Consider the following 19,620-nt stretch of genomic DNA (forward strand, 5'->3'; position numbering starts at 1 on the left):
TCATGTGTGGAAAGCAAAGGTCTTTCAACAAAAGCTGACACGACTTTGGTGAAGCCAGCAGAGGTAAGCCAAGGCACACGGAAAGTAATTCTAAAGCACATTTCAAAATCAAACACCAATTTTTAAAGCTCTGTCTCCTTCTCATGTTTTCACTCTCTCTATTTCTCTCCCCCTCACACACACACACACACACACACACACACACACACGCACACACACACGCGCACAGAGGCAGACAGCATTAAACACCACACACCAAATGTCAGTCTAAATCCCTCCTGACACACAAAGTCCTCTGAAACCCCGGCAAACACACTCCCCTAACCCCTTGTCCAATCCCTCTGGATGACACGGTTAGCGGGACAACTCACACCCTAATGCCCCATAATAACCACAAATCAGCGCCATGGCAACTGCTGACAAGACAGACAGACGGGGAAGGAGAGATAAAAGGAGAAAGGTTGAAAGAACTGTGGGGACTGGAAAAATAATCACCACAGTTTGGCCCTTTCAAACATGGTGTCTCAAACCTTGGAGCTTTGGTGTATTTTTTTGGCTAGCAAAATTAAGATAGCTTAAATGTAACTTGTTTGCTATGTTAGCATTGGCTGCATGAGTCTGGTGTGAGCAGATGAGACCATTTTCCCCTTTTTAATATTTAATCAAAGGGTTGTTTTTTCCATCAACAACCTTATATTAAGGTTGCTGAGGTGTTGCAAGTTAGCTTTGGTAGCATTAGCTTACACGGTTGTGATTTCAATTGAAGTCGGGTAATTGAGTTGTGTATAAGAAAACTGTGATTCAACATTTGATATGTACAACCTTTAAATGCAAGCCACTCTATTATTTTGCTTTGTGGCATGTTTTGGAAATATTTTAAGCTACATATATTAGTACTTGAAATTTAGTATTAGCAGCTTGAGGAAAAACTGAAGCTACTCGAAACTGTTTGACTAAAACATTGAATCACCTCACTCAGTTAAACTTATCACTGAAGAAGGTTACCACTTTAAGAATTTCAGCCTCTTTTAGCTCTTTTTTGGGGGGCTTGGAACACACGTTCACACACGATCACACACGTTCGCTGTACTATTAGGCTAAGTCTCAAGTACGTAACTGAAAAAGAAAGCTAACCATTAAATAAGCTAAAAATGTTTTTTCATTTTTCATTTAAAAAACATTTTTTCCTCAGAATTTGGTCTAACAACAATTTCAATGAACATTAGATGCTTAAAAAATATCCTAAATTAAAATGGCAAATATATCCTCTGTTTGATGCCTGAATGAAGTGGTAAATGGTGAATGGACTTGTACTTATATAGCGCTTTTCTAGTCTGTATTACCACTCAAAGCACTTTTACACACTACTCGTCACATTCACCCATTCATACCCATTCAATTACTGATGGTAGGGGCTGCTACAGTATATAGCAGGGACTGATCTCATTCGTTCACATTCACCTCTCAGCAACAGAGCGATTTCCGATTCCGTCATTAACCTTACGATTGATAGACGACTGACTCTACCCACTGAGCCACAGCCGCCCCATCAGATATATATTGTTTTTTACAAACAACAACAAAAGAAAATGTTGCTAATGCTCTGAGCCTTATTTTTTGTCTTTCTGGCACCTAGTTGTACAATTTAGCTTAATGCAACTATGTGTTTAAAAATAGCATAAATAGGATGCAATCATGTACAGTGTAATTACAGATAGAAAAACTGAACTGTCATCTTTTTAAAGAAAATATATTGCAGACTTAAGGAGCTTGTACATACTGAACCCATCCTGTCCGTTAGCCTCTCACTCACCCCATGTGGTCCAGATGTTATTCTTACATAACATTTACAGCTGATCTACGAGAGAATCTGGGCCACTGAGAAGCACAAACATGCATTATAAATACTCTTAGCATCAATCTACTTTAAGCAATCAGCCTTGTACAACCAGAGGCACAATCTAAGCCAGGCTGCAAGTCACAAATGAGGTATGAAGAGGAAGAGTCAGTGTCTGTTTTTATTCAATAGCTCTTGAAGTGAGAATGCCTCTGCTCCCACAATTAAACATTTATAGCTCAGATAAACTGTGCTGAGTTTTGCTGCCATAACAGCACTCTTATATGACTAAAAGATCTCCATTCATGCACATTTCTCTATGCTAATTTCCAATTAGCTTCAAAAACACACTCTGCCTCATTCACTCTCTCATTGTCTTTCCATCACCTGCTTCTTTGAGCATCACATTCTAGTCTCTCTTCCTCTTCTGCTAAACTTGGAAATGACTCTCCTCTGAAATACACCGAAACAAACATTCCTCTCTCAAGTAGGTATGACAGGTAAAAGTGCGCTGTGCATTTATATGTCTGTTTTGTATTCAAGCTGGAATGTAATCTTGAACTTTTTTTTGACTGTGTTTGATCTTTTCAAACTTGAGCTTCTCCAGATAGCACTGTTGCAGTTAAAAGACAATGCTACTTGGCAAAGTGCTCTTTTTAAGCCCTTGGCTAGCTGAAGACTTCTGCTGATGAAAATGAGATCCCCTCCAAAGGCAAGACATTGTGCTGTGTTTGCACTGACAGGCCCACTACCAGTGAGGAGACAGTCTGTGATGCTATAAGCATACATACAAATAAGACACAGTCCTTAAATGATAATGCAGGCCTGTGTGTGCAACAATGTATGTGGCTGTATGCATGTTGCATTAAATCAAAAGCCTATACAAAGGGAACTAAATGCTTGATGTTGTACATAAATCTATTCATGAACATGGGGAATAAAAAGGATCTGCAAGTGTGTACATGTATCTTTGTGTGTCAATGTAAGTGTAGAAACTAAGGGGGGAATTTACTAAGAATAGCATCAACAACTGTACATCAACTGCTCCAGCTATCTGCTCATTCTTAACGTCTGATTCACAAAAAATATTGCGCTAATGATAATAATTATATCTAAAAAAACAGCAATAACTTTTTGCTTCTCTGTGCAAGTAGCTCTTTTTTTGTGTGGAGCCCAAATCTACCCACATATACTGCAGATGATGAGCTGAATGGGGAGGGTACACTTCTTGCCACTGTACCGTGCAGTGGAGTCATGACAGACGGACACAGATTTAACAGTTTATTAAAAAAAAGCTTCATCCCTGGAGCAAGCCAGTGAGAGCAGCTCATTCAAATAAAATAAGATGTCATGAGTAACGGCTCTGGACCATCTCTGCACTTGTGGAGAAGTGTGCTCAAGAATCCTTGGCTAAAATGATAATAGCAATTTTAAAGTCATATTGACGGTGGAGGTTTGGAGGTGGAATTGATGGCATGATCACTTGTAAATTTGAGCATGACAAACTATAAATGTGCGGCAAATTTACCACTGACTCTCAGCAGATGGGAAAAATTACATTCTAACTGTGTGTATCTTGGGTGTTTGCAATAATGAGGTTCATTTGCATAGAAAGGGGCAAATGTTGCCCCAAATAAATGCATAAAAGCTCTTTGATGCTAACAGCTCTGCTCAGTAATTTTTGTTACATTTAACCATTTGCATGTGCTTTGTGAATTGCACAGTGTGGCTTTGTCCAGGTTTGGCAGAATTAAAAACTGCAAACCTTTTGTGAGTCAGGGCCTCAGTCGGAGTGTGATTATGTATAAGCTGTCCATCTGTGCAGAACTTACAGCTGCTACCACTAATGTTATAAGGAAGTGATGTGCTCTTATAAAAACAAAGCTTTAGAAATCAGGGGTTCCACTTGACATTGCTTTGGATTGTGTGACAGTCTTTGTCAGGCTGTCTTATGATACACAGATTACATAAGATCACATCCTTAAGGAGTCAGACCCAGTCTTAAAGATGATCTTTTCCCTACAGCCAGGATTTAAACATAAGTAAAATATATGGCAAAATTATATCTCTGCAACCTGCACTTTGACTTTTGTAACAGCACACTGCCAGTTCAAGTAAGTCCTTCTGTGAAAACTCTTATTAGGAAACACAACGTTTATCTTTAGCTGGTAGCGTAATGTGGTATAAATTGCAGGAAAGCTTTTTAGAGACTTCTCAGTGTGCCAGTTTGTTCTCTTCAGACATTCAGAGTGACCTCATTCTTGCCACGATGTTTTTCATTTCCTCACTCCACAAACTTGCACTGTAATTTAAAATGTTGAAAGCACATTCCTTTTTCAAACTGACATGTGTGGGAATCTGTGATACGGCTATTTTAAAATATCTAGCTGGGACTCACCAGGCAGGCTTGTTGACACGTTCACCTGCGTGTAGAACCTTTTGTTGGGCAGCAGCTCTGACACTCCGTTCAAGGCCTCGACAGTGAATGAGTAGTTGGTGTTTGGGAGGAGGTTGACCACAGTCACCGTTCTCTCCGTCAAGCCTATCTGCTGAGGTACAAAACCAATGCTTGCCCCGCAAGGCTCGCACTGCCTGGCGACACACCTACGGCAGCCCACACTGTAGGTAAGATCGGCCCTGCCTCCTGTGTCGGACGGTGCAGCCCATTCCAAGATGAGGGTGGACTGCTTCAAGGTGTAGACCAAATCTTTGGGTGGGGAGGGTGGTCCTAGAGAAACACAAGGAAGACATTTTCTTTTAGGTTAATCAAGTACAAATACTTTATTTACTGAAAGAATAAAGAAATACAGAGGGGTAAAGAAAGTATGTTTATATATGAAGAACTGCCTCACTTTTGAAAATGTAATGCACTGGAATTTGAACTTGAAATATCAAGCAATATGCTGATGATACTGATGTCAATTTACTATTTGTAATTATAAATTTGAAACCAGATTATTCTGATTCTTACATATAATAAAAAAATACAAATAAAATAAAAAAATAATAAAAGCAATAATATGGCAAACTCTTGCATTGTTACCTGCACACAGTATGCTTAAACCTCATGTTGTTGAGGCGTGAAATCTTCCACTTGACTGATAGACTAAGTGCATTGAGTATTACAGTTTGGTTGCATGGGCTCGGTTTTCACATCACGCTATAAGATAATCCAGTTTTATCCAGGATTTGGTGTGAACAAATGATTGTTTTGATGTGACCACTTGACCCTAATGGGAATAGGCAATTGAAAATGTGATGCACCCGTATATGTCGCATTATTACATTTTAGCAGTGGGGGTATAAAACCATGTATTGGATTGAAACAATGCAGACCGATAGAACCACTGATGGAAATAAGGCTTAGGCTGCCTTGTCATTTACGTGCCTAAGCACGGATAACAACTTTGTTCATTTCAAAGTGATGTCAACAATGCTGCATAGAACAAATCTGAAGCTTACTATCAGTAAATAAAGGTGAGTTGCCATGGAGAAGGCTTTTAGTTCTGCTGGAACATGAATCAGACTTGACATGAGGCTTGCGATATGCCAGACACATTACAAGAGCCTGAGCTTCCTGTTGTGAGTCTGTGCATGTCTAGTTTGGGGAGGGATGTTAAAGGTAAAACATGGTAATGCGCCCCTGGATTTTGGTGTAGGTCTCAAAGCCAATAAATTCAGCAGGATAATTATTTATTTCCAACACTGTGATGCACTGAACTTTGGATGTAATTCCAAAACCTGAATATTTAAAAAAACATCAACCACTAAAGTCTGATGAAACCTAAAATATACAGTCTACCATTTAAATGTCAGGTTACGGGACTGTATCTCACTAGAGGGTCAGTGTCCTGACTGACCTGTGCCTTTTCCCACATGGTCCTCGCATATGGAGGCTGAAAAGAGCTTAAGTCCATTAAAGTCTATGAATTTTGTATGTGTCTCTCTGTGTGTGTGTGTGTGTGTGTGTGTGTGTGTGTGTGCGTGCGTGCATGCGTGCGTGCGTGCATGCGTGCGTGCGTGTGTGCGTACGTGCGTGCGTGCGTGCGCATGTGCATGTGCTATGTCATGAATAAGTGAAGGTGTGCTGCTCTGTACGTGCACACATCACAAACCACAGATGTGTCCCGCTTCCAGACACATGAGAAGTTAGGGTTACGTAAGCACAAGGAACATTCAGACCATGGGCCCACATACACACACGTTTGATGTAGAGACAGCTGGGTCTTAATTTCAAATCTTTCACTACTTTTGTGATTTCTTGGTGTTGCACTCCATGCTCCTCTGTTTTAATCCTACTTTTTCTCTCTATCGTCTTCTCTTAATCTGAAATCGTATTAAAACTTGACCTTCCTAAGTCTCTTACATCTCTTTTTTCCTATCCTTTGCACTCTTATCTATTTTATTCATTTCCCCAAATAGCTCTTTCTTCTGAGCTTCATTCTATGCCATCATAGCAATTAGAGATTTAGTTTTGAAATTATTTATGCTTTATTCCAGTTAATTTGACTACACTTCAGTATTTCAGTGAGTCACAAGTTGAGATAAAGTCAACATCCATGAATCTATTTATTAGGAAACAAAGTGTAGCAATTTAACAGAAGCAATGTAGCAAACAACAAGGCTAGCTTCATAACTAAATAAGCTAATGAAGCTATATTTGCTGTATCCTGAGTGCGTTTTAATATCACTTTGTTTACTGGCTAACAAATCGTAGCCATTGAGTTTAGCTAGGTATCCTTTATGAGCATAGCCTTTATGATTCTAGCATAGTAAGCTGGCAAATATTAGCCAGTGAATTTATCAAGGTAGAGTTCAGAATACAAAAGTTGGTTATATGTTTGCCAGTGTAGTAAGCTAGCAAATTGAAGTCAGCCAATTTAGCTGGGTCACCTTCAGGATACAAACATATGTAACCTATGTTTACTAGCATAGAAAGCTAGCAAAATTTGGCCAGTGAGTTCAGCTTGGTTGCCTCCAGAAATAAAATCTGGGTAATACAGTGGGTACGGAAAGTATTCATGCCCATTCACTTTTTCTACATTTTGTTATGTTACAGACTTATTCCAAAATGGATTAAATTATTTTTTTCCCTCAACATTCTACACACAATACCCCATAAAGAAAAGGTAAAAAAATGTTTCGTAGATATTTTTGCAAATGAATTAAAAATAAAACACTCAAATATTACATGTGAATAGTTTTCTAGAAAATAATTGCACCTTATATGTTTGCTAGTATAGTAAGCTAGCAACTTTTAGCCATTGAATAAGCTAGGTAGTTCTCAGTTGCAAATACCTGCTAAGTAAGATAGTGTTAACTTCTCAAGCTTGAAAATAATAGTTAATGAAGCTTTTTTGCTACTGTTGTTACATGTTCCCTAAGAAATACATGCCTGCCCCTTGATCATTTAGGCCAATGAGATTTTGATATTTATGTAGGCCTTCTCAAAAGTTATAACTGGTAGGCTGAAACTTCATCTTTTGTCCTGGAAGTTGAGTTCCCTTTGAGATTTTTTTTCATCATAGTTATTTTGCTACAATCATTGCCAGTGCAGTCCTGTCAGCAGTTGTCCCGCACTGGCAAAGCTAAATGCATGAATATTAGTGCCCCCACTGAGACTCTTCCTTTCACTGTCGCAAAGTTTTACTTCGTCTCCTCACTGCCCCCAGGAAATATTTAACACTGTGCTCTAAAGGGGGATCTACAAACAGCTGTTGTTAAGTACGGTAGTTCCTTATGTTTGGAGATAGATCTCATTGTATGTATTTTCTTCAAGTGTTTCAAATAGTTAGTTTCAAACGTTAGAATTTAGATGCTTCACAGCCAATGAAGATAAAGGGGTACACATTAAATGACGGTGGATAATAAGGTGTGCATATCAAACCTCATTTAAAGTCTCCCCTTCCTTTCATTCTTATTCTAGATTAATCGAGCTGTCCCTTTCTTTCTCTCTCTTCCTCCATCTGTACCATGTGGCGGATTAGCCAAATCTAGGGATGATCATAATTACCGAATCAATGGTGTAATTAATGTGGTCATTAGGCTGCTATAAATGTTATCACACAGGGATCAGAAAGCTTAGCGATCAATATTGTAATTACACTCCTCCCATCCCAGTGACCATTAAAGCTAGTACGACCACACACTCACACATATACGTACACACAAATGGATGTTTATGTATACAAATACGCACATACAGACCTAGTGACCCTAAGGTTTTACGGTCCTGAGCACTCCCGGGGTATGGAGCCCATTATTCCTCCATCTAATTACTAAGCTATATCAATAATCTGCTCTCCATGCAGAAATCAATAGGGCTACCCTGTATGGTCTTTGTCTTATTGGCCTTTTAGTGCATCTTTATCCGAGAAGAATGGGATTCAGTATGTGAGAAGGGGTGAGGAAAGGTAAGAGGTGAGGGATGAACGGATCAGGCGTAGAGCGTGGGGATGGGATCATAGAGTTTGTCGCTCGAGGACAGAGGAACGGGATTTCAGTTTGACAGAGGGAAGAAGGATGGGGTGATAACACGCATGGGTGAAACGGATGAAAGGAATGAAGAGGTAGGAAAATCCGAGGAGGCAGTTGTCGAAGAGGAGAGTGATGAGTGGCCAAGTTAAGGAGACAGGGAGAGAGAAAGGAAAGGAAAATGTGCATTCAGGGGTCAAAAAGGGGTTGAAAACAGATGGGGTAGTCCAGAGGACGGGGTTGGAAAATGTATGTGTGGCAGGAAATGGATCAGCAATGTCAGGAGAAAAGGTGGAGGAATATTGAGAGAACGTACGAGGTTAAGTAAAAAGATGGAGAAAAGAGGTTGATGGGCTTTTTGGATGAATACATAATGGGAACCTAATGTGAGAATGGATGAAAGATGGGTGGGTGATAAAAGGATAGAGGTTAAGAGGCAGAGTAAATGGATGCATAATGTGTGAAAGCTATTTGATAGAACAGAAAGGGGAAAGTCCACTTTAAAACTTAAAATCGTGTACAATCACCGGGACATTTTCTTGATTAAAGACAGACTTCACCTGACAGGGACCGGATTTATTCAAGGACCTCAAAACATCTAAAAATCTCTCTGTTGAAAGGAAGAAATCTTAAGATAGAAGAGTCCCCTTGACTCAAAAAGAATGAGCATTGGCGGCTCTTTGCAAAGACACACGCCGACATCAAATCACAAGAAAACACCAACGCACTCTTATTCTAAAAAAATCTAAATGCCTTTATTGTTGAATCAAAAAAGTTTTCACTCCCTGATGAAAGCTTATAGAAACATGTCAGAGTTTTCTTGACAATGACAATAAAGACTTGATTTGTTGATATGTACTTTTTTAAAAGAGACAGTCTTGGAGTTGTCTTGTGATTTGATATCTGAAACTGCTCTTTAAAAGTAAGTCACTTCACATTTTACTCTTCTCCCAACAACAACAAAAAGTTGATGTGTGCAGATGCGATGCAGGAGAAAAAAGGGGGATAAAAGCGCTGTTTCTTTGAGCATGCTACCTTTGAGTTTATACGCGGCAAAATTTCTTTCACTGCCTCCCAACTTCATTATCAGCGGAGAAGCACAATGCAAATGTCACGTATTTTCGTTTTAGTCTAGACAGACTGGCTGACAATCTGGGATGATTACAAGAAACATCTGATGGATCCTGGGGTGGATTTTCCTGTATGAGAGACATTTTATAGTACAGGAGAGGTAAAGGGTGAAGGAGAGGTGAAGGTTGGGTGAGATGAGACATGGAAATTGGGCAGTCAGGATGAGCTGGAGATGGGGGAATGAGGATGGATGGGGGGACAGAAAATGGAGAGGCGGGTGCAGGTCAGACGAAAAGGGGAGGGGGGGCTGGATGGAAGGATGCAGGGTGAAGGACAGGGGTAATGTGGTCATTGCAGATAAAGAGGAAAACACCAAGAGCCGGCTGACCGGGTGGGTGACAGTAATTGGCTTGCTTTCTTGATGCTAAATGTCAGGATGAAATGATAGTGTATAAATTATATTTACGCAATATTACACCAGAGGGAGTGCTGCTGTACAGAATATCAGCACGGTTGTGCTTTATTGATAATTACAGGTGTGCTGATATTTAACATAACAGCACACCCCTCCAATTTATTATGGCTTTTATACATCTCATTGAGCATCATATTGTACTTGATATTATATGGAACAACAGATTAACTGATCAATCTAAACAGCTTTAATTTATCGATTGTAGTGAGAAGCGAGATCGGCCAAGTGCCGTTATACTCAATATCCGCACCAACGGAATTCCTCTTTTCCAATCACATTAAGTGGTTGTAGCTAACTGTCTTAAAAGCTGTGATGGGTACCAGTAAATGAAAACCATGCAGACTGAGAGGAAAAACAGACACAAATGTAAACGTATTACTTGTGCATGGTGCTGAAGGTGTGTCCAATGGGGTCCTGAAGTGGTCCTCCTCACAAACACACACTACAGATCCTTCCTCCTCCGCAACACTGTTGGCCGGGCAAGGGAAGCACTCCTGCTGCCTGGAGGACATCTTGTAGGAACCAGGGGGACATGCTGAAGAAGGAGAAACAGAAATACAGGACATTAGATATGCAAGGATTATGATTGAATTATACCTGCTTGTGAAATATTAACAAAAGGAATCCCATCAGAAAATCCACATTAGAGATTCCAGTTATTCCAGGGAAACTACTAAGAACGTAAAGCCACTGAAAAATAGAGTAAATAAAGTCTGCCTCTCAATTCACTAGAGACAAAATTAAGACTGTAAAAAACAGAAGAAAAGAAAAAAAAGATAGAAATGACTCCACAGGGAAGTACAAATGAGACAAAAGATACGATTAGCAGAAAAAGTGGAAGAGACTTTTGCTAAATCCATCAAACACAATCCTCATTTCATGATCATGGCCTTGACAAATGACATCTAAGGCTTCCACCGGATTGAACAGCCAGGCAAATAAAAACAAGCAAAAGCAATGTGCAGGCACGCAGCTGCAAAACCCCAAACTTAATTTTGTTGTTGTTGCCTACATTTTCCACTCTATTTTTTCCCAGATCTCTCCCTCTGCACTCGGCATCACTGCACTGGTGCAAAAGAGAGAGAGAGAGACTGCAAGGGGTGAGAATGTGGGCGAGGGTGATAAGCACTCGTGACCTTACGTGCAGAGCACACACAAATGCACACCGTGTAACACAAGCTTATCAATGCACGTGAGACATAAACACACACTCACAAACACACACCGAATAAAACAGGTTCTCTTACACTCTCCCTCTATGTGGTTTCATTTTCCACTTGCTGTGCCTTTGTCGCAGGTGATAATGGGTGTGAAATCAGGGAGCCGGCTAGTGCTCAATGCTCTGGTATTCTCTCTACTGAGACTGTATACTAAACAGCGGGTCTGCATTAGCAGCATGGCATGTTCTAGCAGCTCTCTCTTTTCTTTTCCCCTAATACATCCGTCTATTCCATCCTGCTGCTCATGGCTTTCTTTTGCTAATCTGCTTTGCATTCCACCCTTCTCACCTCTTCTCTCGAAAGCCTTCCCTCATCTTATTCCCTATATTTAACTCTCCCTCCTGCAAGAGCGGCCCCACCTTAGTGAAGTTATAAATAGTCAACTAGTCTATCAGTTAAACACGTCTATCAATACGATGCATTCATAAAATTAACTTGGTGGCCATTGTCCTAGTAATTATTGTGTGTGAGAAATACAAAGTGTGGCGTGTGAGCGTGTGAAGAGGCTGAAATACGTGTGTCTCCCGTCCAATGCATGAGACTTGAGAGCCCTGCTAAAGGCTTCTTAAGTTAGCTACTAACAAGCTAACAGTCAGGGGTACAATGTTTCCCTACTATGCTTAACAACCAATGAGCCATTCAGCTTTAGCCTGGCAAATAGCAGCTAACTTGCCAACATTGCCAGGGAACCTCTGTTTCCTTTTGGCTGAGTCGTTCAGCTTTACCTTGGCTAGTAGCTGCTAACTAGCAAGTGTAGTCTGGGGCCTGCTCTTTTTTTTTTGACAAAGTCATTCAGCTGTAGTCTGGCAAGTAGCTGCTAACTAGCTAACGTTAACTAACTCAACTCTCACCTCTTTTAAATCAATGATTAAGACCTTTTTATTTGCCACTGCCTTCCTATCTTAGCTTATTTTAACTCACTTTAAATGCAAATTTTAATATAATTTAATATATTCAAATTTTCCTTTTCTTTTCTGATTTATTATATTTGTCATTTGGATGGTGTTCTTTTATGCTGGTCTGAATGTTTCCAATGTTTTGAATGTTTTAATATTAAGCACATTGAGTTGCCCTTGTGTATGAAATGCGTTGCCTTGCGTTGCCTTGCGTTGCCTTGCCTTGCCTTGCCTTGCCTTGCCTTGCCTTGCCTTGCCTTGCCTTGCCTTGCCTTGCCTAACTCACTCACTCACTCACTCACTCACTCACTCACTCACTCACAGGTAAGGAACTAAAAAGGAGAGCCATAGAGATGTTTCCAAAAATCCATTATACCCAAGTTAAACCAAGACAAATACTCAAAGAAGTGATATCAGTGCTATTCATAAAGGTTGTGATTTGCTTTGTTGTTTCTCATCTGGAAAACCAGCCACTCATGAGAGCAAGAGCAGACAAATCCGCCTGTGTGACAGAGATCCAATATGCGAAGATTTAGAGCTCTGGAACCAGACTTAACGATAAGTGCTGTTTCATGGAGAAAGTTGCCGGAGCATCTCATCCACCTCTGGCACTGTGTCACACTAGAGTACAGTAAGGCAAAAAATAAATGACAGGCCCGGGTGTGAGACCGGCAAGTGGAGTGCAAACAGCAGGTGCAGAAACAACACACAAAGCTGCAGTATCATACTACTTTAGACCCACGATTGTTCATCAAGACACAAGCACAATAACAAAGGGAGCCTCTGTTATTCTACCTCATTTACTCAGCCACTCTAACAAAACACACACTCTCACAAAAGGCCTGCCATTACACATTGATTAGCCGGCCTCGTCAGCCTCTCCTGGCTCAGACCAGTGTGAGGGTACAGGCGAGTGTGTTTTTGCAGCCGTGTGCATGTGTGTGTGCCTGTGAGTTGCTGTAAGAACCTTGTAATCGACTTTCTAATATCTGTCATTACACAGAGAAAAGCCTCTCGCTTTCAGCTCACAGCACAGCCAAGCACAGGGACACAACAGAAACACACACACACACACTGTCAAGCAGCACTGTAGTAGAGTCCCTTTGTTCCTGTCCATGCTGCCACTATCCTTCTCTCACCATGCCAAGGACATCAAGCGTGAATAGCACCTGAATCAAGGCAAAATTATGCATAGATCTATGAGGACAGAAATGGGTTTCGTATTTTCTACCTATCATGCTTAGAAGCATACTAGCCGTAGCCATAGCTGGCTGCAATTCTGACTTATCTCTTCAATTCAGCGTGGATCCACATTTTGCCAGTCCACCTTGGAAATGTGCGCCTAATGATAGGGGTGTATCAAGACAATATGTGCAGCTCAGATAACAAAAGGAGCTGGCTTTGCACGCTGCCCATCATTCTCCACAGCAAGGGATCATTCGACGGCATGCCAACAGGCGATGCCAGGAAAGGTCACATCAGTCAAAACAGGCCAGCAGCCATCTGCCAATGGGATAATGTGGAATCTCTAAAACACATCCAACAGAGCAGAAAAAAGAAAAGGTTTGTAAAGAAGAACCACTCGAGTTATTAGAAGACATGTTTTCTTTTATCATCCGTTAGCCTTTTCATTGCCAAGGTATACAAGTTAGACTGGAAATGAGAGCCCTTGGAGAGGAGAAGGAAAGGAAGAGGGGGTGGTTAGAGAAATAGAGAGACAGAAGGAGAGATCTGCCAGGACAGCTGGCAAACCAACTGATCAATTTGTCCAATGTGCCAACGGGGAGCCTCGATTAAATGGAACATGGCTGCAAATGTACACACACACTTACAGACATATTTCTTCAAGGTGTAATAATATAGATATGCAGTGACATGCCAAGTCTTATAAGAGAGGGTGGGGGAATAGAGAACGAGGAAGGAGACCAACTGCTGTGAGAAATACTTAAGAGAGGCCTGCACGGACAGACAGATGGTGTGTGAGAGACAGAGAGACAGTAGGCTACATACTGTACAAAAGAAGCATAATAAACATGAGAATGAACTCCTTCAGCTTGATAGATGGACAGAGGCAGGGAAACAGGGAGGAAGTTAGAATAAGGTCATCTTTAGTGGGAATATGCAACAGTAGTTCTATTTCATATGGGTGTACAGATATCATTATTTCCTTATTTGTTAACAAGTATTAGCAGATGCTGTGTTCTCCTTTGATACTTGAACAATATACACAAACTATTATCTTTATTATTCAGGGACAGGTATAACCCTGTATGGCTGTAATACGATTTCAATTAGTGCTGTTTTGCCTGTGTCAACACACTGAATCCTGGCCATAAAACAAGCTGAGCTAACGTTAGGAGTAGCCTAGCTAGCTTACTTTTGTTTCCCTGCTATAAATTCTATTTAATCAGTAATACAGTCTTGATACAGGCTTTGTGAAGAGGTTGTGAACAGTGGGTCTGTCCGTACCTCACAATTATCAACACTTTCATAGGCTGAGCACAACTAATAAAAGGTAGCTTGCAGTGAGGCAATAATTGGAAAGAGCTCCACATCTGCACAGAAACTCAACATTGCTAAGTGTGATTAAAGTCTACATGCAGGGTTAGGGTTTGAACTAGTTTAAACCATTATCCCTCTGGGTGCCCCCCAAAAAACAGACTGCGTCCATACTGGTGCAACTTATATTACAGATTTTATGGTAATGTAGAATCAGAGGCATTTCCAGTATGGTTGCCTGAACAAATCTGGTGTTCAGCATGTGTTCTAAGAGGGAGCGTGTTGGTGTTGTTGGATAAAACACATGACTAGAAAGTTTAAATGTATATCAGTCTATTTAGATATGAACAAGAGATGAATGATAAAAGGACACTTTGAAATAAGCCAACACTTTCACCACTTCCTGAACAGAAAACTAAAAGGCCATAGAGTCCACATTTCAACGAGTTCACAAATTACTTTAATACACTTTTGTCTTTGTGGGAGGAATCAATTTATAGTTTGCCCTTCTCTCTTATTCTGCATTGCCTTTCTTTTCTGTAACCTTAAACATAGCCATTAATAAATCATGAAGCACTTAATACAATAAATGTGAGCAATGAATTTTTCTTTGCCTCCCTGACAGCTCACATTAATTAATATTAATAACACTTAAAGAGGTTTGCTTTAGACATTTGCACACACCCCCACATACAGCTTTACCCCTATTGCTAAGTGCACACATCCACTCAGAGTGAACACAAATATGCCACAATCAAAGTGTACAGTCACTAAATGGTTTCAGTTTGAAGAGATAAAAAGTGGAGACTAAGAAAGAATAAGGTGATGGCATGTCAGAGAGAAACATGGGGGAAGGGATGTGATTCCAGCAGGTGTAAATCAATAATTCAGTGCCCTCTGTGTGGCTGATGCTGACTCTGATGCTAATTCTCCACGCTGGTTGGCAGCTTTAACATCCACAAAATGAATTCTCATTACCATCAAACGGCTCTGAAGGTCTCTTTTACACACAGGCGCACACATATAAACCTGGAGGTCAGACAGGGAGGCGGTACGGATAGTAATGACTGATTGGTATGTTTAAGTGTTTCAGGTTGGATCAATTTATAATAGATTGAAATGATAATGACTCCACCCAATCAGTCTAATTAAAGTAGACTGAACTGGATGGAACCAGTTGCCTCCAAAGAGCCAATATTTACTAAATAATGGGGTTTTGGCTTCAGAGAATGGAGATCCACTGGACCACAACAAAAGTTTAAAGATATTAAGTATCCTGGAGCTCAGGGAAACAGGCTTGGAGGGTTGCCAGTGTGAATTCCCAGACTTGTGCTAAAGGCACAAATAATGAATGGAAAAGGCACCCTCTTTATAGAAACAGCTCGTAAAGGAACCTGGTCAAGGCTTAAACACTGTTCCCAAAATTGATCAAGCACATTGCAGAAGCAAACAGTGCCAGAATGTGTTTTGGGTGTAATGCAAGAGTATTTTTGTATCATTATAGCCAATACTAATGCTTAAAAGTACACAGCAACAAGAGGGTTGTTTAAAAATAAGACAGAATGTGACACCCAAGCTCGCTTACAGCACAGCCTTTCTTTTGGCTACAAGCAAAGAGTCAACCTGTGCGGCTGTGCATCACTAAAGGTATAACATCTAAGCATTTTCACACTTTTTTTTGTGTATTATTTGTAGGAACAAGCCCCCAGAGGAACCAAACTTTGAAACATTTATACATTGCTTAGGCCAAATTGAAATGAGACAGCGTGGTTTACAGAGGATTTGTAGTTTACATGATCAGATTTTCTCGCCCTTACCCTCTCATGACTAAGCAGTGCTCCTGTCACCTACTAGCTAGCTATATTTACATCATATATCACTGTGACATTTCTTGTTTTTCAACGTTTGCATCGCTGGCTATTTGATTGAGCTGCAATCAATATCACACAGTTGAAAGTGTATTATTTGGCTACTTTAGAGTCAACTATCTAATTTACATCACAGGATATGTTGGACTATGAGGAATGCATCCATTGCATGGGAATAGTAGGACATATTTGTCGGCATTAATGGAAAGAGCTTTGGAAATGGGACAGCCTTTGATGCGCAGCTATGGTGCAACTGGTCTTGAAAATATGCCCGGAATTGGGACATAGCTAATGAGTTGCTAGTGTTGACAAGTTTATCTGGTCACACACGTACCATGGCTATGTTGACATATGAATGCCTTCAGCTTTAACGTTAAGTTTAATTGGCAGTATCTTTGTTTCGCTAGTTAGCATGCTAACTTTGCTAAGTAGCACCAATTTCCAAGTACAACTCAGATTTCAAGAAAAGTCCTTATTTTAGGCCAAATTTTAAACATGCACTGTACTACAATCCCACAATACTTCATCTTCAGTATTCACGTTTTCATTTTCTAGCTAGCCTATTTTTTGAGACAACAATTTTCGCTACATGCAGTGTCACAGCCTGTGTGCTAGTCTAGCTGCCTTTGGAGACATAAACAAGCCCTGAATTACAGCATAAATCCCTGTTATCAGCTCAAAGTAAAGACCTCATTCAGTCTACCCACTGACTGGCTGCTGCCTCACAGTGTAATCGGGGAGAAAGCTCTGAGCCATGCCATTCAGGTCAATGCTTTGCTTTATCATTTTATGCTCTGTTCTGCCCTGGTTACCGCAGACTGACATCACACAGAGAACACAGGAGGATAACTCGTGAACAATGCAGCCAGGGGTATTAATGTCAGCGATGCTGTGGACAAGGTTAAGGCTCGAGATATGTCTAATTCTGCCACACATACACACACAGAAACACACACACTTATATAAATGTAAACACCCACACATTTATTCACAGCCTCTAGCACGCACACAGGTGAAGAGATAGACTCAGGAGTTTTAACGATAGCAGAGTGATTACATCATGAACCAGACAAAACAACGAGCTGTCCGGTTACATCACCTCGCTGAAGCGCCAGGTCTGTACTTTTTGTATCAGACGGGAAGTGCAGAGGGGAAAAGACCAGCAGCCATCCAGGCAGACAGACTAACACGTAGTTCTATAAATTTGAGCCACCAAGGACAGGAAGAATATAAATGCTTTCACAAACTCCAGATAGACATCCATCAAACACATCAAGGCACAAAAAATCCAAAGACTAAGGACAGGAAATCAAAATAACAGTCTCACAGTAACAGAGCATGGATTTATCTTTGTTTGCTTTACATTTTGACATTGAAGGCTGATTTTGATGGATTTTAACACTTATGCAAGTCAGACCACACTCCATTATTTAAATCATGACTTGCAAAGGATTCCAACAGACGTTTAAAAGATTTATTTAGACAACTCAGGCTAAGAAACAAGAATACAACAACACTAGCTGCTCGGATGGGCTGTAATAGAGCACAAAATAAGTTTAACCAATCCAAACATAGGTATGGTATTTCCAATATTAGTGTAATAATATGTTCATAGTGATATGCTAACATAATGCATAGTAGATAATATATTAGCATGTCAAAGTTGCTTATTCTTCTCACTTTCAAGTAAGCAGAGCACAAACAACTAAGTCTAGTGGGGTGGGTCATTAGTATGTTCCCCTGCTTCTAGGTGTAATATCATTGGAGGCGATCGATAAAGACTAACCTGTGAGTTCAAACAGCAAAAGATCGAAGGGAGACTGATGTCTTAAAAGCAGTCTGAATGGTTCAAATTCGTCTAGCCACTGTGGAGATATTGATTTTGAAAGTTGGAAAGTCTAACCCAAAAATATGAGGTTTTAGGTTTTCCGGGTCAGAACATTCATTAACAATGAGCTGTAAGTGGATGATTTGTATTGACCAAGGGAGGCACATAGTGAACCTTTGACTGCGGGGAAAAACATTTCTGAAAACATAAAAATGCTCTGAAAAATATCCACAATGTGACACATTTGGAGGATATTGAGCCGGGAACATGGCTACAATCCCCTCTGTGGGAATGCTGTTATTTAATAATAAACCAAATTATTGGTAATTGATAGTTTTGACCTGGTGATGACACTGTAGAAGAGCCAGTGGATCGACAAAATTATCTAAATTTATACTGAAAAAATATGAATGTCATGAACTTAATGGCCTCACAATGCATTCAATTAGTTGAAACAGGATCTCAAATGTCAACCTCATGGTCAAGGAAATGTCAGAGGATCATCTTCTGGGGACCAAGAAAGACGCAGGTGACACCCCTGTCATGCCTTGTATGCAATGTGTAACCCACAGAGGATTAATAGTGGGACAAAGTCGTTCTGCCTCTGATCCTGCCAATGGGTGAACACAGTGGCGATGTGTCTTGGAGGGAGCAAGGCAGAACAGCACTGTGTGTATGGGCACGTTTTATTGTGTTTGTATGCGGTGCTATCGCTGTGTGTTTACAAATCGTGCTTGTACACGAAACTCCACTACCTCTTACGCTTCTGCAACCCCAAAATGCAATATGTAATCACACTCTGGGACACCACTATTGTGCTATTTTGGGGTACAGTTTGTAAGTACTAAGGTGTAATGATGGCAAAACTCTGTTCCCGCACTGTTGTGGAATTGCAGTGAGAGGCTTTTGACAAGGGCCACATTTTGATGGTTGACTACTGCATCAGAGCATCTTCAACACTGTAGCTCTCGTTAGGTGGACAGTATCTAGCAAAAGTGGACAAAGGGTTGGTGAACAAGCACCAGATCATGGGCGGCTAAGGCCCATTGATGATCATGGAGAGCACTGGCTGCAGGTGGTCATAAAGTTTTGACTGATTAGTCCTATGGTGTGTTTTTTCTCGTGTTAAAGTGAAAAAGAGATATATATTTATGAGCATAAAAAAGATGAACTAATCTGTTTTCTCTGATGTGTAGAACAGACATATGGATGATGGTGGCATATCTCTATTTCATCAACACTTACTGACTCACTGGGCTGAAGCACCAGCATTATACGGAATGTAACACACATGAGCATACCCCCACAGGAGTCAATCATTGACTGGTGACAGAGCCTCTTCTTCTTCTTCCCCTGTTTTCACTGTTCTCTGTTATACTCGTGTCATTCTGACGTTTACCTTTCTCCCATCTCATCTTCTCAAATAGCTCATGATTGCTATCTGCTCTGCTC

General features: G+C 40.5%; 1 protein-coding gene across 1 annotated transcript in view; it reads right to left on the reverse strand.

Moving 5' to 3' along the window:
* The window catches only part of LOC117828239 (ephrin type-A receptor 7-like), a 203,196-nt gene that overhangs the window by 67,075 nt on the left and 116,501 nt on the right, over nucleotides 1–19,620 (reverse strand). The window contains exons 4-5 of the mRNA XM_034705270.1: nucleotides 10,237–10,392; nucleotides 4,236–4,565 (exon numbers count right to left, since the gene is read on the reverse strand). Of these exons, the coding sequence (XP_034561161.1) occupies nucleotides 4,236–4,565; nucleotides 10,237–10,392 (486 nt within the window). The remainder of the gene's footprint in view (nucleotides 1–4,235; nucleotides 4,566–10,236; nucleotides 10,393–19,620) is intronic.

The sequence above is a fragment of the Notolabrus celidotus genome, chromosome 16, assembly GCF_009762535.1.
Source record: "Notolabrus celidotus isolate fNotCel1 chromosome 16, fNotCel1.pri, whole genome shotgun sequence".
Lineage (NCBI taxonomy): Eukaryota > Metazoa > Chordata > Actinopteri > Labriformes > Labridae > Notolabrus > Notolabrus celidotus.